Source organism: Hylobates moloch, unplaced genomic scaffold (assembly GCF_009828535.3).
Source record: "Hylobates moloch isolate HMO894 unplaced genomic scaffold, HMol_V3 SCAFFOLD_2, whole genome shotgun sequence".
In the NCBI taxonomy this organism is placed as follows: domain Eukaryota; kingdom Metazoa; phylum Chordata; class Mammalia; order Primates; family Hylobatidae; genus Hylobates; species Hylobates moloch.
The window spans coordinates 117174143-117190094 of NW_026652277.1; the positions used below are offsets into that span (position 1 = coordinate 117174143).

At 40.4% G+C, this 15952-nt stretch overlaps 1 protein-coding gene across 4 annotated transcripts in view; it reads right to left on the reverse strand.

Moving 5' to 3' along the window:
• Positions 1–49: 49 nt before the first annotated feature.
• COQ3 (coenzyme Q3, methyltransferase) overlaps positions 50–15952 on the reverse strand; it is a 26843-nt gene continuing 10940 nt past the window's right edge. For 2 of the 4 annotated variants that reach the window (XM_032155662.2, XM_032155663.2), the window contains 6 exons: positions 14565–14691; positions 11022–11174; positions 8317–8416; positions 6869–7111; positions 2076–2235; positions 59–470 (listed from right to left, as the gene is read on the reverse strand). In XM_032155662.2, the coding sequence (XP_032011553.1) occupies positions 250–470; positions 2076–2235; positions 6869–7111; positions 8317–8416; positions 11022–11174; positions 14565–14623 (936 nt within the window). In that variant the 5' untranslated portion in view covers positions 14624–14691 and the 3' untranslated portion in view covers positions 59–249. Of the gene's footprint in view, positions 471–2075; positions 2236–6868; positions 7112–8316; positions 8417–11021; positions 11175–14564; positions 14692–15952 lie in introns of all 4 variants that reach the window. The other 2 variants (XM_032155660.2, XM_032155661.2) reach the window with 2 other exon arrangements.

The following is a 15952-nucleotide window of genomic DNA, read 5'->3' on the forward strand; positions in this document are numbered from 1 at the left end:
CCTAGTTATACAACAAAGGTTGAAGAACTTACATTCCTAGATCACGCAATATCTTGACAAAACTTTTTATTCATAGAATTCCTTGGAAGTAGCTATTAGATGAAATAACAAAAACTTTTGTCCAAGGTTTTAGCCCTTTTTATTGACCTTCTTTTCTTTATGATTCTCTCTCAAAGGATAAATTGTACATTTCTTGTATTTGAAAACATCAGATATCCAAGCCATATTACTATAGTCCTCAGAAACAATTCATTTCTTCAGCTCTTCATGTATAGCTGGATTGGTGCAGGCATTAGCTTGGAGCTCTTCTGTTTCTCCCTTTAAAACAAACTCAGCAGAGGTTGGGTGTTCCTGGACCCTGGATTTCACAGCATGAGCTGCATAGTGAAGGCTGGTATTTTCACTCCAATGCCAGTAACCTGAGAAGGGGTTATAGAGCATTCCTACCACCGTTTGAACTGACAGACCATCTGAAAAACAAAATCAGAAAAAGTAGATTTAATAAATATTTTCCTTCCAATTTCCAAGAGTTTCATGCAACTCTCTGTATTAAAAATGCTGAGAGCACACTAAATGGATAGGAAAAGAAGAAAGAAAAAAGGATTCCTAACTTAATGGGCAAGCGTATTTTGTAACTATGCACTAATCACAATTTACTGCAGAACTTCAGTAAGTAGCAATTAGAACACATACTCCAAAGCAGTCTGCCTGGATTCAAATCCCAGCTCGGGTACCTATTATATGATGACCATGGGTAAGCCACTTAACTTTATAAATCTCAGTTTTCTTACACGTACAGAACTTGTATCATAGAACTTGTATCATAGAACTGTTAGAATTAGATGGGCTATATGTGTAAACTAGCACAATGCTTGGAGTTTGGTAAGTACTCAATAAATGTTAGCTGTTATTAAAAAATATGTGCCAACAGGAGATTGTCCCCATAACGCATCTTTAAAACATTTTTTTCCTACTTTATTTTCTTTCTTTACTTTTTTTTTTTTTTTTTTTTTTTGTGAGACAGAGTTTCACTCTGTTGCCCAGGCTGGAGTGCAGTGGCACAATCTTGACTCACTGCAACCTCCATCTCCTGATTTCAAGTGATTCTCCTACCTCAGACTCTTGAGTAGCTGGGATTACACGCATGCGCCACCACACTCGGCTAATTTTTGTATTTTTAGTAGAGACAGGGTTTCACCACATTGGCCAGGCTGGTCTCGAACTCCTGACCTCAAATAATCTGCCTGACTCGGCCTCCCCAAATGCTGGGATTACAGGCATAAGCCACTGCGTGCAGCTTTACTTTATTTTCAACAAAGTTACTCACAGAAATCTTTAGAATTTACTACATTGCTATGTACTGATAATATTCCAAGTAAAATCAAGTTTACTGATAGACTTATATGGAAAAAAAGCATTAGAAATATAGGAGTCTAAGTACTCAACAGGAATACCAAATGCCACATAAATGAACTGACAAGCACTATTACTTGACTGGAATTCACATAAATCGAGAGCTCACTCTGTGTAAAGCAGAGCTAGGTATTGTAGAGAGTACAAAAAGGAGACATAGTCTTGCCTTCAAGTAGCTTACAGGCCATAAAAGGATGAAAAAAAAAACACCAAAATAACCATAATGTCATGCTGTAAGTCATATAAAATACATAAAAAGTGATACTGAAGTTCAAAATACATGTAACTGTGGTGGAATCAGGAAAAATAATATGTAAGATAAGCTGATACAAGCAGGGTTCAAGAGGTCAGACTGAGAATGTGTAAATAACAGACATTTGTATCTCTTTCTTAAACAAGTGAGGACTAACTAGCCAAAAAGTATTCACTGATCATCTGTTATCTGCTTGGCCTGGGTTAGGGAGCGACAGGTAAAAGAGAAGTGGTATCTACTACTTAATCCTAACTTCCATGAGTTTATGACCTAGTTGAGAAGATAAAACCAACATTCAAAAACATAGTGGCCTATTTTATTAAGTACTAGGCTAAGTGCATAATAATTACTGGCATATTAAAAGTTCAGCTAGGCCTGGAAAATTGGAAAAAATTCTCTTAATACTTACTTGATTCCAGAATGCTCTCTAGTGTTTCAGGTGAAACAAACTTCTCCCATGTATGAGTACCTTTTGGTACAATACCTGCAATTTGCTCTGAAAAAACAATTCCCAAGGCATAGGAAAGTTGTGTTTTGTTGATTGTAGTAATGAACAAAGAACCACCGGGCTAAAAGAAATGAAATTATATAGAAGTAAAATGTAAAAGGTTAAGTGTATCAGTTAAGTAAAAAGCTAAGTGCCCCCTCCCTCCTCCTTTCTTCCAAATAATCTGAGTGCCGTTAAAATATATATATATGCATAAAACATAATACACCAAAATAGCATTTTTTTTCTCTTGGGAAATTCACTATAAAAGGCATTTTAGATGTACTCAGTGAGTATATACAACAGTGCTTACAACTCTTAAGATCATATATAATTATGATTTATATTTATATATTCTTTTGTACATATCAAACACTTTACAATAAAAATGAGATCAGGCTGCTCTTCCTTGTTACATGTCCACATTCACATTCTAACATATGTCAAAATGGTTTTCATTGTAAGGGCTGAGCCTGTCTTAACTCGTTTGTTACAGCACAGAGCTATACATCTTGTATAGGGAAGTACTACCAATAAGTGTTCTCTCACTAAAACATTAATGATTAAGTTTGAACATTTTTTGTTTTTATTTCATTTTTATAAAAAATATAAAGAGTGGCCGGCCGTGGTGACTTACAAACTGTATTCCCAGAACTTTGAGAGGCTAAGGCAGGCAGATCACTTGAGATCAGGAGTTTGAGACCAGCCTGGCCAACATGGAGAAACCCCCGTCTCTACTAAAAATATAAAAATTAGCTGGGGCTGGGCGCGGTGGCTCACGCTTGTAATCCCAGCACTTTGGGAGGCCGAGGTGGGCGGATCATGAGGTCAGGAGATCGAGACCATGGTGAAACCCCGTCTCTACTAAAAATACAAAAAATTAGCCGGGCGTGGTGGCGGGCACCTGTAGTCCCAGCTACTCGGAGAGGCTGAGGCGGGAGAATGGCATGAACCCGGGAGGCGGAGCTTGCAGTGAGCCGAGATTGCACCACTGCACTCCAGCCTGGGTGACAGAGCGAGGCTCCGTCTCAAAAAAAAAAAAAAAAAAAAAATTAGCTGGGCATGGTGGTGAGTGCCTGTATTCCCAGCTACTCAGGAGGCTGAAGCAGGAGAATCACTTGAACACAGGAGGTGGAGGTTGCAGTGATATATATTTATATAAAGAGAACAACATGAGCACTGGGATGAATGCAAAGGATTTATAGGACTATTCAGTGTGCCAGTTTATTTTATTTTTGAGACAGAGTCTTGCTCTGTCGCCCAGGGTAGAGCACAGTGGCATGATCTCAGCTTACTGTAAACTCCACCTCCCGGGTTCAAGCAATTCTCCTGCCTCAGCCTCCCAAGTAGCTGGGATTACAGGTGCCTGCCACCACGCCCGGCTAATGTTTGTATTTTTAGTAGAGACAGGGTTTCACCATCTTGGTCAGGCTGGTCTCGAACTCCTGACCTCGTGATCCACCTGCCTCAGCCTCCCAAAGTGCTGGGATTACAGCCGTGAGCCACTGCACTCGGCCTTGGTCTGCCATTTTATGGTAAATATATTTATGGTGTTTCCTACATTGTCTCACAAATGGCAAGGATATTAATGTCCCCTCTCTCTTTTATACAGTCTCATTAGCCTGATGAGGAAAAAATGCCAAAGATTCCCTCCAAAATAATCATATTACTATAGACATATAGAAAGAAAGAGAGAAAGAAAGGGGAGTTAGGAGAAAGAGATAATATATCTTAGATACCACTCTATGCCAAAAATAAAAAAGACAAGAGGGGGCCCTGAAATATGGGAGTATGCCTTTAAATTAAAAACAAAAATATCACACACTATATTATCACACATTTTAACTTTCCTGTGTAAAGCTCTAGTATTCTAAAATATCTTTTTTTCCCTTTAATGGCACGATCATAGCCCATTGCAACTTCAAACTCTAAAATGTCTTAACAATCACTTCTAGGTCAGGCATGGTGGCTCATGCCTGCAATTCCAGTGCTGAGGCATGAGGATTGCTTGAGACTAGGAGTTCAAGACAAGCCTGGTCAACATAGCGAGAACCCCATCTCTACAAAAAATTTATTTAAAAAAACTGTCAGGCATGGTGCTGAGCACCTGTAGACATAGCTACTTGGGAGGCTGAGGCGGGAGGATCACTTGAGCCCAGGAGTTTGAGGTTTTAGTGAGCTATGATGGTGCCACTGCACTCCAGGCTGGGTGACAGAGGAAGACCCTGTCTCTGAAAGAAAAAAAAAAAAAAATCACTTATGAATATCTAATCTGTGTTCTACAAACTCGTACTTTAAGGAAATGGTGGTAAGCAACAGTCATTTTTAAAACATAGGCTTTCCATTAAAGCAAAAATTAGTTTTAAACCCTACAATGTCATCATCCCTCATATGTGTCAAAGAACCTCCATTCATACACACTGACATATAAAACAAGAATTAACAATCAATTAAGAAGTTTTATTTGGAAAATAAGAGATAAGCCTAGTAAAACTCTACTTAAGAGGAAACAAGGGCTAGGCACAGTAGCTCATGCCTGTAATCCTAGCACTTTGGGAGGCTGAAGCAGCAGGATCCCTTGAGCCCAGGATTTTGAGACCAGCCTGGGCAACATAGGGAAACCCTGTCTCTACAAAAAAGTAAAATATAAAATTAAAAATTAAAATCAGCTAGACATGGTGGCATGCACTTGTGGTCCCAGCTACTTGGGAGGCTGAGATGGGAGCATGGCTTGAGTCCAGAAAATGGCTGCAGTGAGCCGTGATCTTGCCAGTACACTCTAGCCTGGGTGACAGAGTAAGACCTTGTCAAGAAAAAAAGAGGAAACACCAAGAAACTGTCACAGATTAAAGAAGACTATGGAGAAATGGCAACTAAATACATGTACAAGTCTGGTTTGGATCCTGTTAACAGCAAACTGACATTAGCCAAAAAAAAAAAATTAATAAAATTTAACAAGCTCTGTAATGCAGTTAATAAGTATAATGCTGATGTTAATTTCTTAGTTTTGAGAACTGTACCATGGTTTATATATAGGGCTAGAACTATAATGAGGCAAGTGAGGCTTCTAGGGCACAGAATTGAAATAGGCAACCCCTTTCAGGGTGTGCAAGTGCAGGGTCAGCACCTGAGAGGGGCTGTCTCCTGCAATTTTGTGCCCTAGGTGTCTCACTTGACATGTCCTAGTTCCTATCCTTATGATGTGAGATGTTAACCTAAGGGGAAGACAGGTGAAAGGCACACTGTACTATCTTTGCAATTTTGCTATAAATTTAAAATTACTTAAAATTTCGGTAAGAGCTAAGCATTTCATTCTTTTAGCTTTTGACCTTAGGATGTCACCTCCTAAATATGTGAACGACAGAGTCAGTATAGTAATAATAATAATACTTTAGGGGTATTTATTAAAAGAAAACTTAGAGCCACATTCAGAGAACAAAGTCTGTTGTAAATTATACTATATAAGCATAGTAAGTAATGGAGAGAACCAAACTTGGAGTCAAATGGTCTGGCCTTAAGCCCCACCTAAATGCCTAGTGACCTCTGACATCTCATAAATCCTGACTCCTCGTGGGTGAAAGGATGTGATAACAATACTTGCCTTCCCTCCCTCACCTAGTTGTAGATAAGATCAAGTGAGATCATATTTATGAAATATTCTTTTATAAGCTGAAAACTATTATGCATTTACCATGTACAGAATTACTTGTTATTTAATTAAACTTATGCTATTAATTATTTTTATTTTTAAGTATTCATCCAAATCAATTTCTTCTTTTTGTTTTTGAGACAGTTTTGCTCTTGTTGCCCAGGCACAATCTCGGCTCACTGCAATCTCTGCCTCCCGGGTTCAAGCAATTCTCCTGCCTCACCCTCCGGAGTAGCTGGGATTACAGGCATGTGCCACCACACCCAGCTAATTTGTATTTTTAGTAGAGACGGGGTTTCTCCATGTTGGTCAGGCTGGTCTCAAACTCCCAACCTCAGGTGATCCACCTGCCTCCGCCTCCTGAAGTGCTGGGATTACAGGTGTGAGCCACTGTGCCCAGCCTCAAATCAATGTCTTATAATTGTCATTCAATATCTATTAAGTATTTAATCCCAACTGCACTAATGTATGGTTTTCCAGTGTTCAGCACCAATATTTTTCTTTTCTTTTCTTTTCTTTTTTTTTTTTGAGACAGGGTCTCACTCTGTTGCCCAGGCTGGAGTGCAGTGACACGATCTCGCCTCACTGCAACCTCCACCTCCGGGGTTCAAGCGATTCTTGTGCCTCAGTCTCCTGAGTATCTGGAATTATAGGCATGCACCACCATGTCCAGCTAATTTTTTCTATTTTTAGTAGAGACAGGGTTTCACCATGTTACCCAGGCTAATCTCCAACTCCTGGCCTCAAGTGATCTGTCCACCTTGGCCTCCCAAAGTGCTGGGATTACAGGCATAAGCCATCATATCCAGCCAGCACTAACATTTTTCAAGATCCCTGGACATCCAAGATATTAACAGGACACAAGGAGACCCTGGTATTGAGGGCAAGCTGAGGGGTAGAAGAAATCTACAGCAGAGATGCTGTCCCCTTATCCAGGCTTCCTGGTTTCTTCTCTACTATACCTTGCCTGCTGGACTGCTAATGCATTATGGACCATTTTATTGCTATAGATACATATACACACACTCAGAAGAAGAAACCAAGACGTAAACTCCATAAGCCTTACTTTTAACACTTGACAGCAGCACTGTAAAAATGTTTCTAAATCAATCACATGTTCTACAACTTCAGAAGCTACAACAGCATCAAATGTTTCTGCAGTCTCTTCCACAATCTCTTCCAGGGAGCACACTCTGTACTCTATTCTCTTATCCAGGACTGGATCAAATGATTTATGGCATTGTGCTGTTTTAATGTTCTCATCCACAGGATCGATTCCAATAACTGAAGCCCCAAGCCGCCCTAGAGGCTAATAGCATTAAAAAAAAGTTACCCTCAGGAAGAAAATAGAACACATGTTAGCAATAAAAAGCTTATCAAAAATTAAACAAGATTAACCATCAGGTGATAAATACTGGACATCATTTATGGGTACATGGAAATTCATATACCGTTTTCTCTAGTTTGTACACATTTGAAATTTTCCATAATCAAACCCTTAAAGTTAAGAAGAACAATGAAAACAACAAAAAACTGATAAAAAACTACTTGAAGACAGCGAAAAAAATTTTGTCTATCTACTCTAGATACACTTACTTGCACATAGTACAGTATTAACATATTTAAAGTGCAATAAATGTAACAAGCCATTGAAAAACAGCAAACATTTCTGAAATATTCAAATTTTCTAAAAACAATCTTTCTCAACAGTTTTTTTCTCTGACTAGAAATGATTTTTCATAGCTAATTCTTCTCTCAGCTTTTGTATATAGTCATTTCCCGTGACATGCCCAAGTTTTTAAACACAGGTTGGCCAGGCACGGTGGCTCACGCCTGTAATCTCAGCAATTTGGGAGGCACAGGCGGGTGAATCACCTGAGGTCAGGAGTTCAAGACCAGCCTGGCCAACATGGTGAAACCCTGTCTCTACTAAAAATTAGCTGGGCATGGCAGCGGGAGCCCATAATCCCAGCTAGTCGGGAGGCTGAGGCAGGAGAATTGCTTGAACCCGGGAGGCAGAGGTTGTAATAAGCTGAGATCGTGCCATTGCACTCCAGCCTGGGCAACAAGAGTGAAACTCTGTCTCAAAAAAAAAAAAAAGATTAAAATCAATATTACAGATTTGTGTGTGTGTGTGTGTGTGTGTGTGTGTGTGTCTGACAGACTCTCTCTCTGTTGCCCAGGCTGGAGTGCAGTGGTGCCATCTCAGCTCACTGCAACCTCTGCCTCCTGGGTTCAAGAGATTCTCCTGCCTCAGCCTCCCGAGTAGCTGGGATTACAGGTGCCCGCCACCATGCCTGGCTAATTTTTGTATTTTTAGTAGAGACAGGGTTTCGCCATGTTGGCCAGATTGGTCTCGATCTCCTGACCTCAGGTGATCCACCCACCCCAGCCTCCCAACATGCATTTCTTTTTTTAATGCATAATATTATTTGTTGAAAGAATAAATGAGGCACAAGTCTACTTCTTAATTTTCTTCCCCCAGTTAAAAATGGCAGGAAAGCTGTCACTTACTTCAGTTAACAGCCCACCACCACAGCCAACGTCAAGAATCTTCATCCCAAACAAAGGTTTTCCTGGCTGGTGATTAGGAATTGTTTTGAGAAGATTGTCCCTTTTTTAAAAAATTTAAAACATACCAAAACAAATAATTAATTTTATCAATGAAAAGTCACAAATGTATGTAGTTTTCAAGGAAATATTAACCTCCATTTAAATAAATTATTTATATTTTTTGATAAATAGATCTTTCAACATTGACATTTAATTTATAAAACATTTTCAATAATCAAAAGCAGGAGGCTTAAAGGTCTGAAATAATCTAGTAGTAATTATGACTTAATTATTGTTTTAGTAATAATATAAAGAAAAAATTTCAAAATAATCTAGATTAACCTGATTTCAATTGCTTGAGATATCATGACATATGTTTTGGCTTTGCTGTCAATACTTGCTAGACCCATTTCATATCAGCAGCAAATAGGTTATTTTATAGAGCTTAGAAAAAGCAGATGGGAGACCTATATTTTCAGAATTTGTCTATATTCCCTTCGAAATAAAATTTCTTTTAATTTTCTAAATGAGTGGTGTTTTCATGTATGAGCATGTAAACAGGCATCTAAATCAAGTAAACTTACTTCTAAGATAATCATGGTAATACTTTACCTATACAAACATATGTATACACACATATACACACAAGTATATGTACACCTAACAGTATTGTAAACTAAACATATATATGTATATATATAGAGAGAGAGAGGCCGGGTGCGGTGGCTCATGCCTGTAATCCCAGCACTTTGGGAGGCCGAGGCGGGCGGATCACGAGGTCAGGAGATCGAGACCATCTTGGCTAACATGGTGAAACCCCGTTTCTACTAAAAATACAAAAAATTAGCCGGGCACGGAGGCGGACGCCTGTAGTCCCAGCTACTCAGGAGGCTGAGGCAGGAGAATGGCATGAACCTGGGAGGCGGAGGTTGCAGTGAGCCGAGATTGCGCCACTGCACTCCAGCCTGGGCAACAGAGTGAGACCCTGTCTCAAAAAAAAAAAAAAAAAAGAAAAAAAAGAGAGAGAGAGAGAGGACTATGTATAAATTTTAATTATACTTATATTAAAATAAATATTATTCATAATCAGGATATCTTAAGATATCTTCTATTGCCATTAAAGTTAATTGAATTCTAAGAATAACATGGATAGTGGTTAAGTAGATCATTTTGGAAAGTTATAACATACAGAAAAGACCCATTTCAAATGAAGTCTGATCCATTCTTTAAACCGCAGCTAAAATGACTCCTTTACATCATAATTTAGATCATATATCACTTTCCTTTGACGGGTTCTAATTATGCTCAAAATAAAATCTAAACTTTAACCATGGCTTGCACTGCCCTGAGTTATTATGTGTGATGTCTAGTTAAAGGTGTCTCAGTAGTTAGAATAGAGTAATTCTCAGTTATATATACTGAATTATATACTTAGTATACATCAGAATCACATAAAAAGTTTGCTTAAAATGGAGTGCTGACCCCTCCCCAGAGCAGTAGGTCCCTGATGAGATGTGATAATTTGCATTTCTAATGAGTTCTAGGTGAACTAATGTCACTGTCCAGGGCCTACACTTTGAGAACCAGTGTTCTAGCTTACAAGAATGACATTTCTGTTTTTCTTTGCTTTGCTTTGCTTTGTCAGTGGTATTAAAGGATGCCAGTATTTCTCTTTTTGGTATACTAATTCTGGATGAACCAGCAAAAACCAACCAGGAAGTTCCTTGAGGGCAAAGTCTGAGTCAGATATTCTGTGTCTGTTACAGCGCTTTGCCCAAAATTGTTTGATGAATACATAAATGGATAGAGGAACAAATGAACAATTTCTTAAATGTAAGCCCTGATGAACTCTTGCCTTTAACTCCCACAGCAACCTATAAGTTCCCGAAGCACATAGATTATGTTTCATTCATCTTAGAGTCTTTTACAGTCTAGCCCCTGAGTCTGTATGAGGTAAGTTCTCAAAAAAATTTGTTGAATCAAACTTTACCAGAACTGCCTAAGTCAATGATGCCACTGTAGGTCTGTAGTTATCAAATGGCCTTGGGCCAGGCACGGTAGCTCATGCCTGTAATCCCAGCACTTTGGGAAGCTGAGACGGGCAGATCACCTGAGGTCAGGAGCTTGAGATCAGCCTGGCCAACATAGTGAAACCCTGTCTCTACTAAAAATACAAAAATTAGCTGGGCATGGTGGCAGATGCCTGTAATACCAACTACTCAGGAGGCTGAGGCAGGAGAATTGCTTGAACCCAGGAGGTGGAGGTTGGAGAGTCAAGATGGTGACATTACACTCCCCCCTGGGCAACAAGAGCAAGACTCCATCTCAAAAAAAATTATAATAAATTAAATAAATAATAAAATAAATAAAATAAAATGGCCTTGATGCCATAAGACCCTAGATTGCTTTTATAAGAACTTAATTATAATTAATTTGATAATGTACAAATAGGCTTCAAATTAAGCTATGAAAGCAGCCTAGACCTTGCATGATATTATTAAAAATTAATGGTTTCAAACAATGGTAATTGAAAATTACCTAATTTCCAAAGCAAACTTAATGTGCAGCATTTTTTAACTAGGTATAAACTAAGAAAAAAATGAATGTGAAATATTAATTCTTAAAAAGTTCCATTTAAAAAGACTTAAGAGTTTCTGGAATTTTACCTAATAAATGGCACCCTCAGGTCATTCATGGAATGAAGAGGTGCATATACTCCCTGCTCATCCCACCATTTGTGAGCCAGGGCCAAGAAGGTTTTTATCTCACCGCTGTCGACAGTGGTTTGGGAAGTACTGTACAGTCTCGCCCAAGGGTACCTAAGAGGTGAAAACGAAGAACCAAGCAAATACTGCTGCTTTGAAGAAATGTTTAACATGGGATATATTATGTAGAAAGATAGTCTTATTTACAATTTATTATATTCCAAATCTGTATATTGCTCAATATTGATGCTTTAAAACCAAGTTTTCTTATAATCACACTGCTTATAAATACACATATTCACAGATGAAACAAAATTACTTTCCAAGTAAGTTTCAATTCAAAACAGAACTTTATAAAACTTAGGCTTCTGGGTCATATCTAATAATAATAACAATAATAATACTAATAGCTGGCTGGGCGCGGTGGCTCACATCTGTAATCCCAGCACTTTGGGAGGCCGAAAGGGACAGATCAAGAGGTCAGGAGTTTCAGACCAGCCTGACCAACTTAGTGAAACCCTGTCTCTACTAAAAATACAAAAATTAGCTGGGCATGGTAGTGCGTACCTCTAATCCCAGCTACTCAGGAGGCTGAGGCAGGAGAATCGCTTGAATCTGGGAGGTGGAGGTTGCAGTGAGCCGAGATTGCGCCACTGCACTCCAGCCTGGGCGACACAGCGAGACTCTGTCTCAAAATAAATAAATAAATAAATAAATAAATAAATAAATAATAGCTACCATTTATTGAGCACTTATTAAATTCCAGGTATTGTTTAAGAGATCCACATATATTACCTCACTTAATCCTTCCAACAACTCTGCAAGGTGGGTATTATTATTATCCCTATTTTGCAGATAAGAAAAGGGAGGCTCAGAGAGATTAAGTAAATGGTGGAGCTGGGATTTGAACACAGGTGCCTCCATCTTCTCTTCTCCATTTCTACTGCCATAATTCTAACCCAAGCACCCATCATCTCTTGCCTGAACTAGTGTCCTAGCCTTCTAACTGGTAGCTGCTTCCTACCTCATCCCTTTCCAATCTGTTCTCCATGATGCATCTAGAATGATTGTTCCAAAATACAAATTTGATTGTTATTTTCCTGAATAAAATGCTTCCATATCTTCCCAGTGCCATTGGAAATAAGACCAAAATCCTTAGCTTAGTTTACAAAGTTCTGAATTATTTAGTGCCCAGTTTCCTCCCTCCTCGCTTCCTTCTATTCTCCTCATCCTTCCCACTCCAACCACATGGGTCCTTTTTCAGTTCTTTGGACTGGCCGTGCATGCTCTTTCCTCAGGCACTTCAAATAGGTTGTCCCCTCTGCCTGGAACATTCTTCCCACATCCTTCCTTTCCTCTCCCAAACACCTAATTAATTCCTTCTCATCCTTCAGATCTTAGTTTCAATGGAATGTTACCTAAGAATCTTCCCTGATCTGCTGCATGCGGTGGCTCACGTCTGTAATTCCAGCATTTTGGGAGGCTGAGGCAGGTGGATCACCTGAGGTCAGGAGTTCTAGATCAGCCTGGCCAACATGGTGAAACCCAGTCTCTACTAAAAATACAAAAATTAGCCAGGTGTGGTGGCAAGTGCCTATAATCTCAGCTACTTGGGAGGCTGAGGCACGAGAATTGCTTGAACCAGGGAGGTGGAGGCTACGGTGAGCTGAGATCATGCCACTGCACTCTGGGTGAAAGAGCAAGGCTCTGTCTCAAAAAAAAAAAAAAGAATCTTCCTTGATACTCAAAACTGGGTCATGTTCCCCTCATCCCCCTATCCCCCTATTTTAACTCCTATACCACTTTGTACTTCATGGGGCTATGTGATTATCTGATCGATCATGTCTGTCTTCCACTAGACCACAAGCACTATGAAGGCAAGGCACGGACTGTCTTCCTTACCATTTTATTCTTAGTGACTAGTACAGTCCCTGGAACACAGGGCTCAGGAAGTACTTGGCAAATGAATAATCTGAAGGAAAAAGCCCAGAAAAGTATATAATTTGCCTAAAATTTTATTTAATTAAATGGGATCAAACAGGAGTAAAGAGGGGTTAGAGAGACACTACACTGACTTCCATGTAGAAGTATATAGTATAGAAAAATCCTTCAAAGGGCTGCTCAGGTAAAACATAGTAAGGATGTTAACTTAGAAAAGGTAATGCCATTCACATTTTTATTAAGTGTTTTTTAAGCCACATAACGAGAGCATATTCTATATTCATTACTTTTTATTCTTTTAAGATTCAAATGCCATTCCTCTTTAATATTAATATTATCTTAAGAATATTAGCCCCCTTGTCCATGCTTAATGCAAAGCCTCAGTAATCAAGGACTAATTTACAATAGATAACAGTAGGTGGTTGCTCATTTGACTAAGAATGATTTCATATAAACCCAAACTCAAAGGGGCTCATTTACAAGGAGGAACAAGCACTTAGAAAACAGAGTTCAAGGCTGGGCGCAATGGCTCATGCCTGTAATCCCAGCACTTTGGGAGGCTGAGGCGGGCGGATCACCTGAGATCAGGAGTTCAAGACCAGCCTAGCCAACATGGTGAAACCCCTTCTCTACTAAAAATACAAAATTAGCCGGGTGTGGTGGCGCATGCCTGTAATCCCAGCTACTCGGGAGGCTGAGGCAGGAGAATTGCTTGAACCCGGAAGGCGGAAGTTGCAGTGAGCCGAGATCGTGCCTTTGCACCCCAGCCTGGGCAATAAGAGAGAAACTCTGTCACACACACACACACACACACACACACACACACACACACACACACACACACAAATAGCTGGCTGTGGTGGCGGGCGCCTGTAATCCCAATGACTCAGGAGGCTGAGGCAGGAGAATCGCTTGAACCTGGGAGGCGGAGGTTGCAGTGAGCCAAGATTGCACCATTGTACTCCAGCCTGGGCAACAGAAGTGAAACTCCGCCTCAAAACAGCAACAACAACAAAAAACAGAGTTCAAGTATTAATGCTATGCAATATTTTCACAAGGTTAAAAGTTGGCTTATAAAATACAAATATAGAAAGATATTACTTTCATTCAATTTTACTGCGTTAGCCACCTTATCATATTTATGCAGCACCCAAATCACTTATGATTTCTAAAAATTTTAAAATATTGTATTAAGTATTATAAGTAATATTTATGATTTTAAGCACTGCATTGTTTGTGTCTTGTCATAAGGACATTATGAGGAAATAAAAATTCTTCTCTAAGTAATAGCCTTATATTGAAAACAAAAGCTATCTCTGAATCTGAATGAAGGTTATTTATTGTCTATATACTGTATTATTCTATTACCATTTCTGTGGGTTTGAAACTCCCCAAATTTAAAAATTGTTAGAAAATAAATTAGTTGAGACTACTTAAATAAACACAAGCTACTTTAATCAAGCTACATGAACTATTACATACTGACTGGGTTTATTAAAGATAATACTAAAAACCTATTGCATATAATTACATGAATATTTGCCACAGTAATAATAAACTCACCTGAAACTCTTTATTCTGTTCAAACAGGAAAAGGTCGTCCTGTAGGATTTGAACCACATGGTTCTGTATTCATTGAAAACCCCTGGTTTAATCTGTAGAGTTGAACCGAGCTGGTTCTTCCCATAAACTGAAAAAAAAATTAAATATCTAGAGAAAAGCATTGCACAGTAAGAATCCCTTATATGCATGTAATTAAAGATTCTATTTTATTATTTATTTTAGAGTCTTGCTCTGCCACCCAGGTTGGAGTGTAATGGCACAATCATGGCTCACTGTGGCCTCCACCTCCTGGGCTCAAGCAATCCTCCCACCTCAGCTTCCCAAGTAGCGGGGTCTACAGGCACAGGCCACCAGGCCCAGCTCATTTTTATTGTTACTGTTGTTGAGATGGGGTCTCCCTATGTTGCTCAGGCTGGTCTGACACTCCTGGGCTCAAGGGATACTCCTGCCTCAGCCTCCCAAAGTGCTGGGATTCACTGGGCCTGCACAAAATTTTATTTTATATGGTAATGCTATGTTACATTACAATTGATAAACAGAGGGTTTTTGTTTGTTTTTTACTTAAGATTTCACCTAAAAAATCAAATAAAATAAAGATCTTACATTCTGGTATCTAACTCTAACCCAGACATTTCTAAAATTATAATTAGCCAAAACAAGTAATGCATATGTTTATAAAGTCTTCCCTCCCTCCCTCCCTCCCTTCCTTCCTCCCTTCCTTCCTTCCTTCCCTCCCTCCCTCCCTCTTCCCTCTGTGGCCCAGGCTGCACTAAACCCGGCTGGCTGCAACCTCCCTGCGTGTCCGGCGCCCGTGATTCTCCTTCCCTAGCCTCCGGGCTGCCTGCGATTGCCGCCACGCGCCACCACCCCTCCCTGGTTGTTCTCCTTTGGCTGGAGGCGCGGTTGCGCCGTGCCGGCCAGGCGGGTCTCCAGCTCCTGACCTCCGGTGGTCTGCCCGCCTCGGCCTCCCGAGGTGCTGGGACTGCAGACGGAGGCTCGCTCATTCGGTACTCGGTGTTGCTCGGGCTGGAGTGCGGTGGCGTGGTCTTGGCTCGCTGCAGCCTCCGCCTCCCAGCCGCCTGCCTTGGCCTCCCAGGGTGCTGGGATTGCAGCCTCTGCCCGGCCGCCGCCCCGTCTGGGAGGTGGGGAGCGTCTCTGCCTGGCCGCCCAATGTCTGGGTTATGGGGAGCTCCTCTGCTCGGCCGCCCCGTCTGGGAGGTGAGGAGCGCCCCTGCCCGGCCGCCACCCCGTCTAGGAAGTGAGGAACGTCTCTGCCTGGCCGCCCATTGTCTGGGATGTGAGGAGCGCCTCTGCCCGGCCGCCCCTTCTGTGATGTGAGGAGCGCCTCTGCCCGGCCGCCCCTTCTGTGATGTGAGGAGCGCCTCTGC